The 16,688-nt window shown below is 35.2% G+C and overlaps 1 protein-coding gene across 1 annotated transcript; it reads left to right on the top strand.

Moving 5' to 3' along the window:
• Positions 1–1,408: 1,408 nt before the first annotated feature.
• Positions 1,409–14,534, top strand: LOC121301977 (zinc finger protein 281-like). The gene is made up of 7 exons (XM_041231727.1): positions 1,409–1,590; positions 4,545–4,939; positions 7,347–7,460; positions 7,932–8,055; positions 10,402–10,485; positions 11,827–11,945; positions 12,279–14,534. Exons 2-7 carry the CDS (start codon positions 4,586–4,588, stop codon positions 13,896–13,898), a joined length of 2,415 nt encoding a protein of 804 aa, XP_041087661.1. The 5' UTR covers positions 1,409–1,590; positions 4,545–4,585; the 3' UTR covers positions 13,899–14,534.
• Positions 14,535–16,688: the final 2,154 nt, after the last annotated feature.

Below are 16,688 nucleotides of genomic sequence, written 5' to 3' on the forward strand. Positions count from 1 at the left end.
AATTCATAATTTTTGTATTTTCCTCACTTTTTCCGATAATTAATGACTGTAGTGTTAGAATAATTTACCGTCATACAACACTTTGATCTCATGGGCACAAATTTGCAACAGATACACATGTCTATTATATTGGTCAGCGACGCATCTTAAATCTTAAGCCTAAATGTGGTGCAGGGCCAGTAAATCAATGGTTTATTGCAGTGTTAAAGGATGGCACTATTAAGGTCCGCCACTGTTTAGATCATTAAATTAGACCCCACTGTATCAACTGATAATAGTAGCCTAATTAAGAAACTCCTTTGTTATATACGTTTTCAGTGTGTTATTTTACTGAAATTAATTTTAAAAACTTTTAAAATACGTTGGTGTGTTTTTTTTTTCTTGCATGTTGGAATTACAGATCATCAAAATGTGGGTTTCACATGTTACTATGGTGTCAATAACTACAACTACCAGAAAAATCCTAATTTGCTCAATGTAAATATCTGTACAGAATGCATTACTTTAAATTATTTTATAAAATGTGCATGTCTGAGGTATCAGCAAATGTAAGATACTTAAATCCAAAATAAGAACATTTTAATTACATACCCCACCCTGGAGTCAATATCAGGATGTGTAACATACGAACAGCAGTTTGTATTGAAAATGCACATACTTTCATAATCATCGTAATCCAGCGTTTTACCACAATCACCACGTTTATTTTTTTATATTTTATACTTCAGTTTTTCTTAAACTCTTAAAGAGAGGCCAAACTTTTTTTTTTTTTTCCATAAAAATGACCAATGCATTTTTTAAATCATTAACCCCATACTGCGAAATGTTTCCTGGCAATCTGTCACAGTATAGCAGTGAAGGAGCCAAAAACATTTGGGGAATATTACTGTAAATATATATTCCGGATTATAAGGACATTTTGGTTGGCAAATATTAAGCAGTATATTTTCACAGGTCTTCATGTTCTTGTCTCATCTTTACTTAATGTTGGATATATGTGTTTATCGAACGACGTATATATATATATATATATATATATATATATATATATATTATATATATATAATATATATATATAATAACCATAACCAAGTGACACTTTGGTAACCATATCAGGGGTTATGAACCATAGTTTTGTCAGTTTCAATTTGTAGTGACGTTATCAATAAAGAAATCAATAGTTGACACGACCTGAATTAAATGTATTGTTCAGAATTCTAAATATATATATATATATATATATATATATATATATATATATATATATATATATATATATATATATATATATATATATAATATACCAATCCAATATTGGTTATAAAAAAATGAAGACCCACTCGCTCAGTCTCTAATTGTCTGCCACTAGCCCCCTGCCCTGGACTGCGGGCTGTTGACTGTCTCTTCTCAGGACCCGTCCGCCAGACCCACAATCCCACGCGCTGAGAACAAGATGGACGAGAGCAGCAGCTGCAGGAGAACAATGTTTGGAGTTTAAAGACTCAAAGAAACGAGCAAGAAAAACAACACCACCACACAAAAAAAAAAAAGAAAAAAAAACCGCGCAGAGCCACCGGCGGCCATGCACAGGTAACTGGAGACAAAATTAGATTAACGTTCCGAAAATCATAAGGGAACGGTATGGGAATGAGAAATGCAAAGCGAAATACAGTGTGCGAGGGGGTGCACATAACCCGAGCATCAATTGTTTCGGTTGTAGGGCTATTTATTTTGTTGGCTGCTGCAAGCGTACACCATTTCGGTTATTTTAATATGACACGGGGTTTGAATTATGTGAACAAGACCTATTCTTTGTCGTAAGTCGATTTTCACAGCAGTACACTTGTTTTAATGGGGTTTCTTTTTTCGACCGCACAGTAATTTAACCGTTTGCGCCATTTACAGCCATGTTGTCGTTTGTTATTTATGAAGGCCTTTTGTAATACGATGCGATGTATTAAATATGGACACCATAACGGTTTGTTGCACACCGTATTAATACTGTAGCGATAGTGGCCGATCTTTAACAAAGTCAAGGTTAAAATGCATTAACGTATTGATAACTTTGTTGATTGATTTCCACAGTTGTTAAAGACTAATATTTTTTTCATCCTTTTTTCGTATGTATTGCTATGTTTTAAACACAAAGGCCCCGAATGCATTGTCTAGTTTCTGTTTAATCAAGTCAAAACAGTAATGTTACTCACATGATTCTTGTCGATTAATTGTAGAAAGTTCAAACATTGCTGAGGAGGCGGATGTATTTTTTTTTTTTGGTTTGTTTTTTGTTTTTTTGTTTTTTGTCGTAAATGCGTTACACATGTAAGGGCAATGCACTTGTTTATGGTTGTGGTAGGAGTTTGATGTTCGAACCTACAAATAACAGGAACTTAATGGTGTCTTAATTTGAAATAAAATATATTCCGTAGGTTACCTATATTTAATTTTTCATTCAAATGACAGATCCCATATTCTGTTGAAAAAAAAAACTAAAACAAAAATAAATGGTTCGACCTTCAGGGGTTTCCTTTATTAGTCCAGTGTTTTTGATAACATATGCCTTAAATGCATTATTAACCAACACACTGTACACTAGCACCGCTTGATGTGTGGCACTCGCCCTGACAAGTGTGTGTATGCTTTGTAAAAATAAAAATACAAAGTAACAAAAGGTGTATTTAACAAGTACTGTATTCAGTTTAACTAGTCATTTATTGTAATATGTTTCCATTCTGAGTTGTTAGGTTTGATACAATAGTCTGTTGCCTGTTGTCCATCACTGGCTAATTAAGTGTGTAGCAAGCTTAAGTGAGAGAAAAACCAAACAGAAAAAAACAAAAACAGTTATTTTCTTGTGGGATGGTGGGGTATTACATGGAGATTTCCTCATTGTTAGGGTGCGTGTTAATTCCCTGAAGTATTCAGATCGCTTGAAAATTAGGGCTTAATTACTAAACCTTACATTTGTCTACACAAGGCAAGCATTTGATCTTAGTTTGAGTTTTTGAAAATTAAGTGTTTTTCTAGTTTTATTGTTTGGTAGAAATGATTCTTTGATAATATATTAAGGGAATCGCCAGACGTTTCTTATATATATATATATTTTTTTTTTTTTTTTTCTGATTCTTGGGAGTTAAAATCCAACTGTGTTAACACATGTAAGTTAACTGTATTTAGAATTTTCTTAGGCAAATGGAAGTTCATCTGTTTAACAGAAATAACCCGTAGTTAACCTTTTTTTTTTTTAAATGCAGCTAAAAAAAAATCTTGTATTAACAAAAAAAAAAAAATTTAAAAAAATAGTAAACTTGTTCAGCCTCAACAGACACATTGTGGAACAGTCAGTCTTGTATGTTACATTTGAAATCTGTTTTTGGGCCTTTCTACTGATATTATCTGAAAGTTGAGGAACATCAGAAAATGACTTATGCACTTGTTTATTCAGAATTAGTAGATATAATGCTGTCCTTATTTAGCTAGCTGGTTACATTCTTAAAGGTTTAGTAGATGGTGTTGAAGTTTAATAGCCATAGTAGATTACAAAAAACCCAAGCATACTGAAAAGTCAAATCTGTTTAAATGCTTTTGATTGAAATAATGTGTGAAAACAATGGATTCCAGTTTATATCTCTGCTCAGTTTGAATTATGAATGGCAGACTGGTTGCTACCAGTAACAATGGAATTAATACAAAGGCTTTCCATGCAAAGTTAGTTAGGCATCTGTGAATTTTGACCATAGCCTCTATTTTTAATTCCAAGAACTGTAACCTGAAAGGAATTCCAGCTTTGTAGGATAATAGAAAATGTCTTGTAGATCCATGTGCTTGTTCAGTAGTTTAGAGTCTAGACTAAGGGATTATCAGCAATAAAAAGCAAAGATTCCGATTGGTTCTTTCAGTGTTTAGCAAGGGGACAGCTCTCTAAAATGAACAATTTGCTGATAGCCTGCAATGTGTTTATTGATCAGAAGGAAACTAATCCATATTAGTTCACAGTGATATTGAATGGAGAAGACACAAGTCCTTTACTAATATATATAAAATTTAAAAAAAACAAGTCCTAAGTGTAGCAGGTTTAGTTTGTATACACCATCTGCCAAAACACATCAGCCACAGTACTGTTAGTGAAAATGATTAGATTTTACCAGATATAAAATAACTTCATAAAGGATTGTGAAGCAGGACATCAAGAGGGAAATGTGATAAGTTTACCCATTAAGTAGATCTTAAAGCCACTATTTTAAACCCTGTGTTGCAGCGGTAGCATCCGTCCTTTACCGTAAACACTATACCTTGTCTTATTATATTTGTGTCAGGACGAATGGGTTTTTCATGTTATATTTAGAAAAATAAACAGGTATTCTTTCATTTTGATTTAACAGGAAAACAAAAGTAGAATGTGTACCATATTTAATAGAAATATAGATTGTTTCAATGTTCAAATATCTTGTTTCTCAGTGTTGAAGAAACATTACAGTTATCACTGTTGATGTTTTCCAGTAAGTTGCAGCTTCTTAGTAAACCTCATTTCTCTGATTTTTCAGGAAATTCTCTGTTGGCTTCAGTTAGTTTTTTGCCTCCAATCATGAGTATTATTCAAGACAAACTTGGCAACGAGTTCCTTCGGAACAGCATCATGGAGCCTAACTTCCCTCCCGGTATGATCATGTTCAGCCACCTGCCACCAATGACCAGCTTCACCCGCATCGCTGCCCAGTCTGTCATGCAAGACATGCCTCAGGAGATGGTCCTCAAGAAAGAGCGCTACTCCCCCATCGAGAAGACACACGGAGACTTCATCCACACAATGGGCATCAAGCAGGAGAAGATGACTGATCACGACTACAGAGTACCGGTGTATGGGAGCTCTGGGAAAAATCTTGAAATGTCTCTTGGAAACCAAAATATGTTAATACAGGATCTGAGCGTGAACAGAGATGTAAGTGTTTTCTACTGCTCTTTTTAAAATAAATAAATAATAACGCACCATTTTGCAACCAGAAGTAGGTCTCTATAATGTAGCAGAAAAAAATGTTCAGACAGTTATTCTAGGATGTCAAATTCTTGTCTGAATAGTTTCCTTAAATTAGAATGTTCAAATACTTGTCCAAAATTTCAAAGTAATTGTTTTTCTCTATTTAAGCAAAAGAACCAGAAGAAGCAGGCTTTACCGTCTGGTAAGGCCGGTCTCATGCTGTTAAGTGTCCCGAGCTGAGGGCGAGGGCATTTACCGTAAGAAGGGCCTTGCAAAATAACAAAGCCTTCTTACAAGGGTTTTACTGCTTTTAGAATATGGATACGTTACAAACAAACCAAAAAAAATTTATGTTTTTCAATTTATTTATTTTTTCATGATTTTATGCAGCGCTAGCTTTTGTTGCTAATAAATACAAATGTTTTACTAAATGTTCCATGAGTAACGAGTTCTTGCTCAGAATATGTATATTCGGATTTTGGTGCAGGTTCGTGTAAATTTTCGTGTTTAAGTTGCAGTTAGGTCCTAAAGGTCGGCACACCTTGCTTCAATCCCGGCCGCGGAAACAGTGGATTGAGTGTGTCAGTGCAATAGTTGTTTAAATAGAGAGTTAGTCACTGAACCGCGTAATGTTGCAAAGAACTAAAAATAAATGGGAGGGTTTTTTTTTTTTTTTTATTTTAATTTCTTATGTTCTGACGGCTCACTGGACAGAAAGGCGCTTACTTGTCTACTGTCAAAGTGAGTTCCAGTGTCACTAGTACATCTAGCCTGCTGTGTCCTGAACACGCCTTCACATCTCAAAATACACTAGTGGCTCTTCTGCTACTGACAATAACAATACAACAACAAATTAAGCCCAGCAGGTTCTACAGAAATGCAGGATTGCTGCAAGCCCACGAATCAAGCTAAGTATGGTAGTGTAACATTAAAAAAAAAAAAAAAAAAAAAAAAATTTAAAAGGAGTATACTGTGTTGCTGCTTATTTTTCTGCATAGTCTTTAAAGCCTACCAATTTTTCTTGTTAGTTTGCAATATTTTTGGATATGACAGTTGTTTTATGTTCTCTTCAGTTAAATTTATTTCCCAGAAGTGCTTACTGTAGCTACATATTTATTAAAACAAGGTTTCAGTCCACAATCACATTTAAAAATAGATACACTATTCTGTTTTCTGAGCTCTGTGCTGCTGATCAAGCTTCAACCGCTTGTTTTATTTTGTTGGTTGTGTTTGTTGTTTCTAAATTTATTGCCCCTAGTAAATTTTGGTGACTGTCAATGGGTACATTTCCTGGTCAAATACATAAATAAATACATTTTAAATGATTTTGTTTACAGTTATGGATAATAATAGCATCAGTAATAAAACAAATTTCAATTAGAAGGATGTCGTAATTGTAACAATTTAATGAGATTAAAACTGAGATTAAGATTTTAAAAATCAATTCATTTTTTTAAATCGCTTGACAGCCATAGTAATTACAAATATCTAGTAGTCTGTGTTGATGCTGTTCGTGGTGTCAGTGTTCAGATCTGTTCAAAGCCTCCTTTTATTTGCTATACTAAATTAATAATTGGGGCAGAGCCCTGGGTGGTTGTGAAAACATGCAGTTGATCGGTAACCTCTCAAAACATGATTTGTTAATATATAACCCCAAAATAAAATAAAATATTAGTAAATTACATGCAGCTGGACCTGCTTTATATCATGATTGACATGCAGGGATAGCTCATTATAAAAACAGTTTGACTTTCGCATATGACATCTCATCACGTTTACATTTGCATGTAAACTAATATAAACACTAACAAAAGATCTTGCAAAATTTACTGTACAGTAGTTTACCACAGTATAATTGTCTTTAGAAAATGAAGTTTTCATATTTTCTAGCGGATTGATTTGGAACATTGATTAAACATAGTTTGAAAGTACATTTGATGTCCTTTTCCATTGATTGAGGCCCTCGTATTGACCAATCGGGTTAAATGAAATCTCTGATCCATTTGGCAGTAGATTGGAAAGCCCTATTTTATTTTAAACTCGGCGAAACAGGGTATAATGCAGTCATTACTTTAATAAGCAAGGAATTAGGGTTAACTCTTCAACACTTATCTAGATCAATTATCTAGACAATCATATTGTTGCTTAATTATATCCTTTTTTGCTTTTTGGTGCATTAAGGTTTTTTCATTAGAGAATCTTTGTTGTCATGGATACAGAGGCCAATTATTAATGAATAATTGGAGAATTTTAATATCCAATATAATCTTCCTTTAACTATTGTGCTTTAAATTTTATATGATGTTCACCTAAATCCCATTGTTGTGTTCAAATGGCTTTGTATTATACTCTCTCTTTTTTTTAATTGCAGTTATCTGGTAGATTAGGTAAAGAATCAAAAGAGTGTTCTGGAAAGAAGGCAAGAAGGTCTAATTCAGACTCTCAGGACACAAAGCCCAGGAGAAAACGTGGGGAATCTTCAAAGGTATGCATCTCTTGGCCCTGAATCTACATTGGGATTAACCAAAATTCACGTTCAATTGAATAACATTAGAGTCCTTTTTAAAATTGTTTTTTTACAGTAGTTACTGAAACTTTGTAGTGTCACTCGTGTAGAATTTAATTGGCTTTGTCATGTTCTCAGTAGATTACCACATAACCCCTTAATCTTCACAGGAATGAATACCTCTACACATTTGGTGTTTTTTACAGAACATTTTTAAAGACTTGATTTACTCTATTTTTGATTCAAGTTGATAAACTAATATAGGTTAAATATTACCAATTGTATTGTTGAAGTTATGGGTGGACTTTTATTTTAATGCAATTTCGACAATGTTTCCTTGGGGTGGCTGAATTAAGGTACCACTAATCCCAATGCCAATTGACACCTTTCTTTGCAGTAAAATCACATTCAAGGATATTCAGTCAACACAGTAATTTTATTTTGTTTCAGTCCATGATGGTGGATGGTGATGGTGGTAGCCTTTCCCCAAGTTCGAAACCTCACATTTGTGAGCACTGTAGCGCTGCATTTCGAAGCTCCTATCACTTACGCAGGCATGTGCTCATCCATACAGGTGAGAGACCTTGTAGTCTTTGCATTCTCAACCATCACCTCTGCCAAGTAGTAATCTGTACTGTAATCACTTTAAATGGCATAATGGAAAATACACTTTTGCTATTTTATGATGTTTCAAATGTCTTCTTTAAAACTAGCCTGTGTGGATGTCTAACTTATGTTCTGGTGGAGTAAATGTGGAGAAAATTTTGATTTCGTCCTCTGCCTTCAACCTTCAGCTCTCTTTTCATGTATCTTTTATAGGCCTCAACTCCAGATTGATCATATAGCCAATCCCAGGTTACTGGGTTCTAGTGCATCTAGAATTGCATAGCAAAGAGGTCTTAAATGTTTTTTATAAGGAATCTGTTATTCCTGGTTACACACAGACTTCAATTTCCATTTAGAACTCTCAATAAATGGCAGGAAGCCCTTCACTTTTTGTCACTTAAAACTGTACCTTTGACATACTAGTGGAATAAAGAGCTCTGTATTGCAAGCCATGCATTATAGAAAGAGAGCTCGCTCATTAAGAGATCGAAAATAGGTATCTAAGTCAATTAGAGAATTTAAATAAATCACTCAAATGTATTTACAGATATCTTTAAATATGTAGATATCTGTAAACCATGTGCATTTTGCTAGCATGGTACACAAACATCATTTTAGATATATCTTCACAGGAAGTCATTTTGAGATATTAAAATGATTTAGAGAGCTTTTAAAAATCGTACGTCTTCTTTAAAGATATCTTAACCTTTTGCGGTCCATTTATTCAGCACCTGTCAGGCACGTCGTGTCCAATTTATTTTATTTTACACATGCTGTTTAAAAGTAATTTCATTCACAGTAAAACAGGTTTAAAAGGCACTGCATATCAACAGGACACTCAGTACTGCATCTCCAGCCCCACCCCTTGTTCGCTGTATTTATCACATACCTCTTTATAGTCGTGCATACTGATAAATCTTCTCCTGATCACTCGTTTTATCACCAAACTCCTCAATAATGCAATCCAGGACATTATTTAATTATTTTAGATCTGACCCTTTTTTTTCCGGCTCCTATCAGTCTCACTCGGCCATTTGAAGGTTTTCTCTGCTTTTTCCGGAGAAAAGGGAAAATTGTAATGTGGGACCTGGTCCAACATAGGACTGCAAAGGGTTAAGTTGCATTTTAAGATCTCCAAATTAGTTTGTGCACCATGCTAAAATCCACATGATTTACAGGTATCTACATATTCAAAGATAACTGTAAATCAATTTGTGATTTTTTCATTTTTAGATATGTAATTGATTTACAGATGTCTTAAACATGAATTTGATATTTTAAACTGCATAATGCAGATGTGTTGTAAAGGTAGTTTTTTTTTTTTACTGTTTTATCTCAGTGTTTTACAGGTATCTTATTTAAATATTTTAAAAGATCTTAAATTGTGTTAAGGTACAGTCTGTGCTGCGTTACGGGACACCTCTGGAGATGTAAAAATATCCCAAATAAGCGTCTGTCCCGATTAAACAAGGCTTTTGAGAGGAATTTAGTCACGTTTTACATTAACAATGTGCAAGAGAAGTGTTTTTACTGTGTGTATTTCTAAGTGAAAAGAAAAATAATGGAAGCACGTTATGAATACATGTTAAATACATACATTAAAATACAAGTCGGTTGTCAAATTATTTTTTTTATTCCTAAACAAAATTAATTGCTGTTTTTTTCTAAATCAAATGAAAAAATAATGAAATAACATCTTATCCAACTGCGATGTTGACATGCCAACTTTCTTTGCCACAGCAGCATGAGAAACAAGAGATTCCAGCTCCTTCAAGAGTTCAACGTGGTTTACGCAAGTCACAGCGTAATCATGTACTCGCTGCGCTTGTCTTACTCTTAATTTCATCATTTGAAAATATTGTATCCCAATTAATCTAAGTGACGTCCCAATTAAACAACATAAATAGCATTGGGAAGACCCGTCTCCTAGAGTTCTGTCCCATTTAAGCAGAAATTCTGATTATCAGTATCCCGATTAGGCAGCGCAGACTATCTCGCATGTTGTCATTGCACTGAGACAGTATAATTAATGTACTCCATTCATTATACTGCATTTGGACAATTGTGATGCAGCAAAAACTAGCTGTGGTTGCCTGTCTCAATCAGAATTTGGATTATTTTAAGTAGAGCGACTTGAGTATGTTATGCAGAAGTCTTTCATATTTTTACTGGTGGAAACAATATGCCAGAAAACCCCCCACTTGAGGTGCTTTATCAATGTATTCACTGGCTTTAAAACAAAACTATCTCTTCCAACATTGAACATTTTAAGTTAATTTGCATGCCTATTGATTTATTTACTCCTCTGTTCCAGGAGAGCGGCCTTTCAGGTGTAGCCAGTGTAACATGAGTTTCATCCAGAAGTACTTGTTACAAAGGCATGAAAAGATTCATAGTGGTAAGTTTACCATATGAAAAAGCCACCAGGTTTTGTAATTGTACATTGGGTGGGGGGTATTGTTGCAGTATAAAACATTTAGGTTTATACATTATCAGTGTGTGTGTGTGTATGTATGTATATATACATACTGCTGTGTAAAAGTATTATTTTTCTACTCTGATGCATTATGAGCATCAAAAATGTACTTGAAGCCTCCACTTGTTTTTTTCTATTATTATAACAACCTTGACTTGCATAAAGGATAAACAGAGTGAAATAGTTTGCATCACTTGATTTTTCAAGGTGTGGTATTCGAAGCATAATTGGCAAGTACAGAGACACATCATCTGTAATTGACAAACCCAGGACTGGAAGACCCAAAAAGCTGTCTAACAAAGATGAGAAATATTTGAAGATAATAGCCTTAAGGAATAGAAAGAAGACAAGCATTGAATTGACAACAGAACTGGCAGAAAGCACAGGTGTCATTGTCCATCAGATCAACAGTACGAAGGTCACTCTTGAAATCAGGACTTAAAGGATGTGTTGCAGTAAGTATATCTTAAGAAAGGAGAACAAGGCTAAAAGCACTAACATATGCACAAGAACACAGAAATTGGACTAGGGAACAATTGTCAAAGGTGCTTGGGATTGTTGTTGATGGATGGACAACGACACCTGTTCCTTCTGCCAGTTCAATGCTTATTGTCTTTCTATGCCTTAAGCGTATTATCTTCAAGTATTGCTCATCCTTGTTAGACAGCTTTTTGGGTCTTCCAGTCCTGGGTTTGTCAATTACAGATGTTTCTCTATACTTGTTGTTTGTGCTTTGGATACCGCACCTTGAAAATCAAGTGATTCAAACTATTTCACTCAATGTGTTTCCTTCTTTATGCAAGTCAAAGTTGTTATAATAGTAGAAAACACTAGTGGAGGCTTTGCTGCATTATGAGCATCAACAATTTAGAATGGAGTAGAATGCAACGTGTCTAAAACTTTTGCACATTAGTGTGTGTGTGTAATTATATGTTCTATATCTCAAACACATACACACTGCTAATGAACCAACCAGGTGTTACTTATGCTGCATTACAAAAGAAATAATGAAACTTCAGTATACATTTACAGTTCTAAAGTGAAGTTTGAGTGGTGGTGGGCCATTAATTGCCTGTTTACTGTACTTGGACCCCTTACCAACTAAATATTCTGGTATCACAAATCTATATGATCTATTTAATAGACCCCCTTGGGTTTTACAATGCACCAAAACTTGAACATCTGTCTGGGTTAACTTTACTTTCAGTTCTTTTGCAGCTAACTACATATTCAGTTATCTAATGGTTTGTGTTCCTATTAAAGGAGAGAAGCCATTCTGCTGTGATCAGTGTAATATGAGGTTCATCCAAAAATATCATATGGAGAGACACAGGAGGACACACAGTGGAGAAAAGCCATACAAATGTGACACCTGCCAACAGGTAATTCAGATAAAGGGCTGTTTAGATGTGTGTTGCTGCTTTTCTTCCCCACGTTATTAGCACATTTATTTAGTTGTTTTGGGTTATGGACTCGGTCTATGTTATTGGCCTAAGAAATGTCATGGTATGATTTAGTTTTTAGGTAATTTAGAAATTGGTGAAAGATGCTTTAATATAGTGCTAGCTATTTTCCAAGGATACAAAAATGCTGCTTTTATTACACTCTGCAGATCCAATAATAGTAAAATAAAAAATAGAACTGTAAATATTTTAGTTAATCTGATACATGGCTTCATTAAATTCTCTTATAACCACAATCGTTTTGTTTTGCAGTATTTTTCAAGGACAGATCGACTGTTAAAGCACAAGCGAACCTGCGGAGAAGCCATAAAAAAAGGAGTAGAGCCTGGGCTGTCAGATCAAAGTGGCGGAGTAATTGGGCACGGCAGCTACGAAATCACTCAGGGAAACATAAGTGCTTCCGGACGCAAAAAGGGCAAATCCAAAAACAATTCCAGTGAGCGTAAAAAGAAGAAAATAAGTGAAACACAGATGCCGAGTAACCTTAACATGCAGGACTATGCTGTCGAAATCCCTGTTGTTTCTTCAAGTAGCAGTCTGGCAGGCACTAGTATGCACAACCTTCATGCTCGGGCACCTAAATTAGTCTTCAAAAAGGTCAACAGAAAAAGCTTGGATAAAAACGAACTACCTTTGGGGACTACTGAAGCTGACATAGGTCAGAAGTTGCTGTCTGAAAAGCAGGGCTCGTTAGACTCGGACAACAGCACAGGGATAGATGGCATGAGCCTCCTTCAGAGTTCGACTTCCAAACAAGGCCAGACCAGCAGCAACTACGATGATGCCATGCAGTTTTTAAAGAAACGGAGGTACCTACAGGCTGCAAACAGTAACGGGGACTATGATGTAGGGCACATGGCCTCTCAGCAGACCGTTATTCAAGGTGTGACCAGTGTTATGGACAGTGAATCCTCTCTCAATCTTCTTCACACTTCTCCCATGAATGTTGACATCAAACCTTGCCTCGACAAGTCTGGAATACCTGATGAAGTGTTGCAAAGCCTTCTTGACCACTATTCCCAAAAATCTGATGGCCATCATGAGGTTCCTTTTGATATAACTGATCAGCACGTGGACATGCACTCCTCTGGGGACAACCCTGATCTTGGCCAGGAGGAGAATGTGTGCTTGGATTCCCCGTCCTCATCGGGAGACAAAGCCATCATCATGCACGAGTATTCTAAATTCCTCCTCCAAGCTTTAGAACGAACGAGCCACAGCAGTACCTTCCCATTAGGGTCCGGCGGACCTTTCACCAATCTGTCGTCATCCACCCATCCCAGCAATACCATGTTTTCTGACAAGAATGTGTACACTACAGCCCCTCTTGAGTGCGGCTTCAGCCAATCCGTTACCTCTGTATTACCTGCCCCTTTGCCAAAGTCCCATTTTGGAATGCTGGTTGGGTCTTCCCAGCCCAGCTTCCACTTGAGCAGCATGGAGACAACCCATCAACAGCTGACCCCTTCTCAGGAGCTCACAGACCAGATCGAACAGCAGCAGAAGAACCTTGAACCCTCGCAGAACTACCCGATCACACCTCAGGAGCTGAGTGGCCAGAAAGATCAAGCAAAAAACACTCAATCCGGCTACCAGATATCTTCTCAGGAGCTGTCAACCCAGATTGATCCCTCCAAAAACATTGACCTACGAGCGACGTACCAGATCGAGAACTTTGCTCAGGCGTTTGGTTCTCAGTTCAAGTCCGGTAGCAGAGTGTCGTCAGCCTTTAACAGTAACTGTAGTGGAGTAGTTGACCATAGAATAAGGACTCCAGTGACAGAATTCTCAGGGTACACTAGTTTGTTGTCGGATGTTAATGAGCCAGTTAGTACAAGAGCAAAAACCCCAATGAGCCAAAGTTATAGGTAAGGTCCTAGGCACGACCTAGTTGGAGGTTTTTGATTTATGATTATTTTTTAATTACACTGCCATTAGAATGTTTTTACAAACTCCTACGAGAAATGCTATATGTGACATCCTTCCAGTGCTTTTTTTTTCTCCTTTTTTCATATTTAGTCATTATATTAGTGTAATAATGTTAGGTGAGATCATATAATGAATTTTAAGCAAACTAGGTAGCTGAAGATTAATTTTGAACCTATGTGTTTTAGCAGTCACCTTTACAATTGTACAAAAAGAAAATGGCAGGGAGTAGCCCAGATTTAAAACAGCAAAAAAAACTTATTACAAGGATATTAAGTAGGCCTCTTACTCAGGAAATAAAGAAAAATGTAATAAGGGGGATTTCTGGGACATGCAGCATGTGCACACAGGTGCCAGTTTGTCTATGTAAAATGAGCTTTTTTCATTCATTAAATACTGTAATGGTTGCCCATTCAAGTACACTGATCACTCTTCAGTTACTTAGTCTATTGTGGTTTACGTTAGACACCTGGTTACTTTATAAGAGCCACCTAATATTGATTTAAATAGCTCTTGATCATTACATTTTGTCATGCAAAATGGTGTCAAAGCTGGGAGCTCTCGCTGTCTCCCACACTCTCTCTCTCTCATTTATTTATATATTTTTTATATATATATATATATATATATATATATATATATATATATATATATATATATATAAATAATAGATTTTTTTTTTCTTTTGGGTGAAAATATTGCTAATTGACCTATTAAAATACTGCTAGTAATTTGTTTTTTTGAGAATACAAAGTCACCCAAGTAGTGTTTAACAGTAATAGCTTACCCTTTTCATAGTAGAATTGTTGTATTTTTTTTCTTCTATAGCCATAGTTAGTTGTAGTATTGTGATGCAATAGCAGTGTAATGAGAAGTTTGGGTAAACTGTAACTGCTGAAATGTAGATAAATTTCCAATGGATGGCATGCATACACTGATGGCCAGTTTGTTTCCATAGAGTATGACAAGCACTACCTTTTATTTATTTCCACCTAAACGATAAGGGTCTCACTTGACTTAAATATAAACAAGGTAAAACTGACCTTTGGCCTTGCTGTAATTCGCAGAGGTGATTGTTCAGTTGTTGCATTGCATTTTGAGGGGGGGGGGGGGGGGTACCGTGACATTTGTGAAAATAATCTCGCAGAATAGGATACAGGAAAGAGAAGAAACCGGTAGGTACATCATTTGGAAATGTAACAAAGCATTTCAGGATGGCAGAAAGAGAGTTTTTTTTTTTTTTTTTTGGTTCCCAAAATATTACAAGGCTGACAGTCTGGGCATCAAGTGCAAAAAATGCTGTGCTGGACCTAAGCCTGTGTTACCAACAAAATATATCTCTTGCCTGGCAACGGAATAGTTATATCTACAAATGAACTTAGAAAATCAACTGCTTTGTCTTCCATACTATTTACTTTTCTGGAATGGTGGAAAGGTAATTTTTTTTGTGTATCCTTTGTCCCTGATTTGAGCCCTTAAGTAGCTTAGACTGCAAGGCTGTAATATCATAGGGAACAATAATTGACCACTCAAATAATGCTAAGTTTTAAATTAGAATGGACCTTTTTATATACCTCATATCACTGTTTAAATGTAACCAGGGACACATGTATTCATGTATGTAGCTGAGATGCTATAGTATGTATTAACATTGTATAACCATGTTACAACTTTTATTAAACAGTGTTTACAACTGTGGAAAGAAAAGTTTTAAAAAAATTGCTCTGTAAAGCATTAATGCTAAGCAGTGTGCAGTCTGAGTTCCACAGTGAATTTGTTTTATGATTTTTATTTTGCCATTTGTGTTTTAATGCAATTTAGACAGGCATTGTTTACAAACAAGCATGTATAAAACACTAAATATGTGTTAAACTTATATCATTAAATCATTTTTATACATTTTTTTCATTATCACCATACCAAATTTAAAGATGTTAGTGTTTTAATTTTTTTAGTTTCCTGTCCACATTAAATTTGTGTTTTGAGACCTGTGATCTGACTTCTGCAGGACTGTACCAGTTTAATTTATTACTGATTTGAAGGAAAAAAAAAAATTAAAATCTGTTCTAGTTAACTTGCGTACACAAATTTTGTAAATGTCAGCATTTTAAAATGGTCTAAAAAATATTAATTTGAAAAGTATTCTTGGTAGAAATACATTTGAGATAGCTGAATAATATATATCAATGTGTTTTTACAGGTAATGACATATATTGTTTTAGTTTTAAAGTTATAAATTCAGCTTTACAACTCATTAACATAGCAAAGTAGAAAAATTATTTTCCATAGTTTTCACGCACTGCCTCAACACAAATGTACATGCTCCAAAAAGTTATAGCAAGTGTAGACAGGCACTCGGTCACACGTATTTCTAGTATGCATGATAGATATTAGGACATGGTGACTGATATATGTACAACTAGGAACCCCCTTTCCCAGCTTCAACTATAATGTTATTGCTATTTTTATTAGATAATCTAATTACATTTTACAGCTTTACATCACTATCTGAGTAATATTTCAATATACTGCACTGTTCTTGTAGGTTATAACCTGCAAATTAAACAAAAGAATGCAGTATTCACACAATTGTGAATGTTATATACTTATTTTAAGGAACTTGGTGTCACAGTGGAAAAATAACTCAACCGGGTTCTAATCTGATTACAAGCCATTGAGAGTGACTGCTTGCATAGCAAAATCTAAACAATTTGGAACTAAATTAGTCTATCTCTG

Source organism: Polyodon spathula, chromosome 28 (genome assembly GCF_017654505.1).
Source record: "Polyodon spathula isolate WHYD16114869_AA chromosome 28, ASM1765450v1, whole genome shotgun sequence".
In the NCBI taxonomy this organism is placed as follows: Eukaryota; Metazoa; Chordata; class Actinopteri; order Acipenseriformes; family Polyodontidae; genus Polyodon; species Polyodon spathula.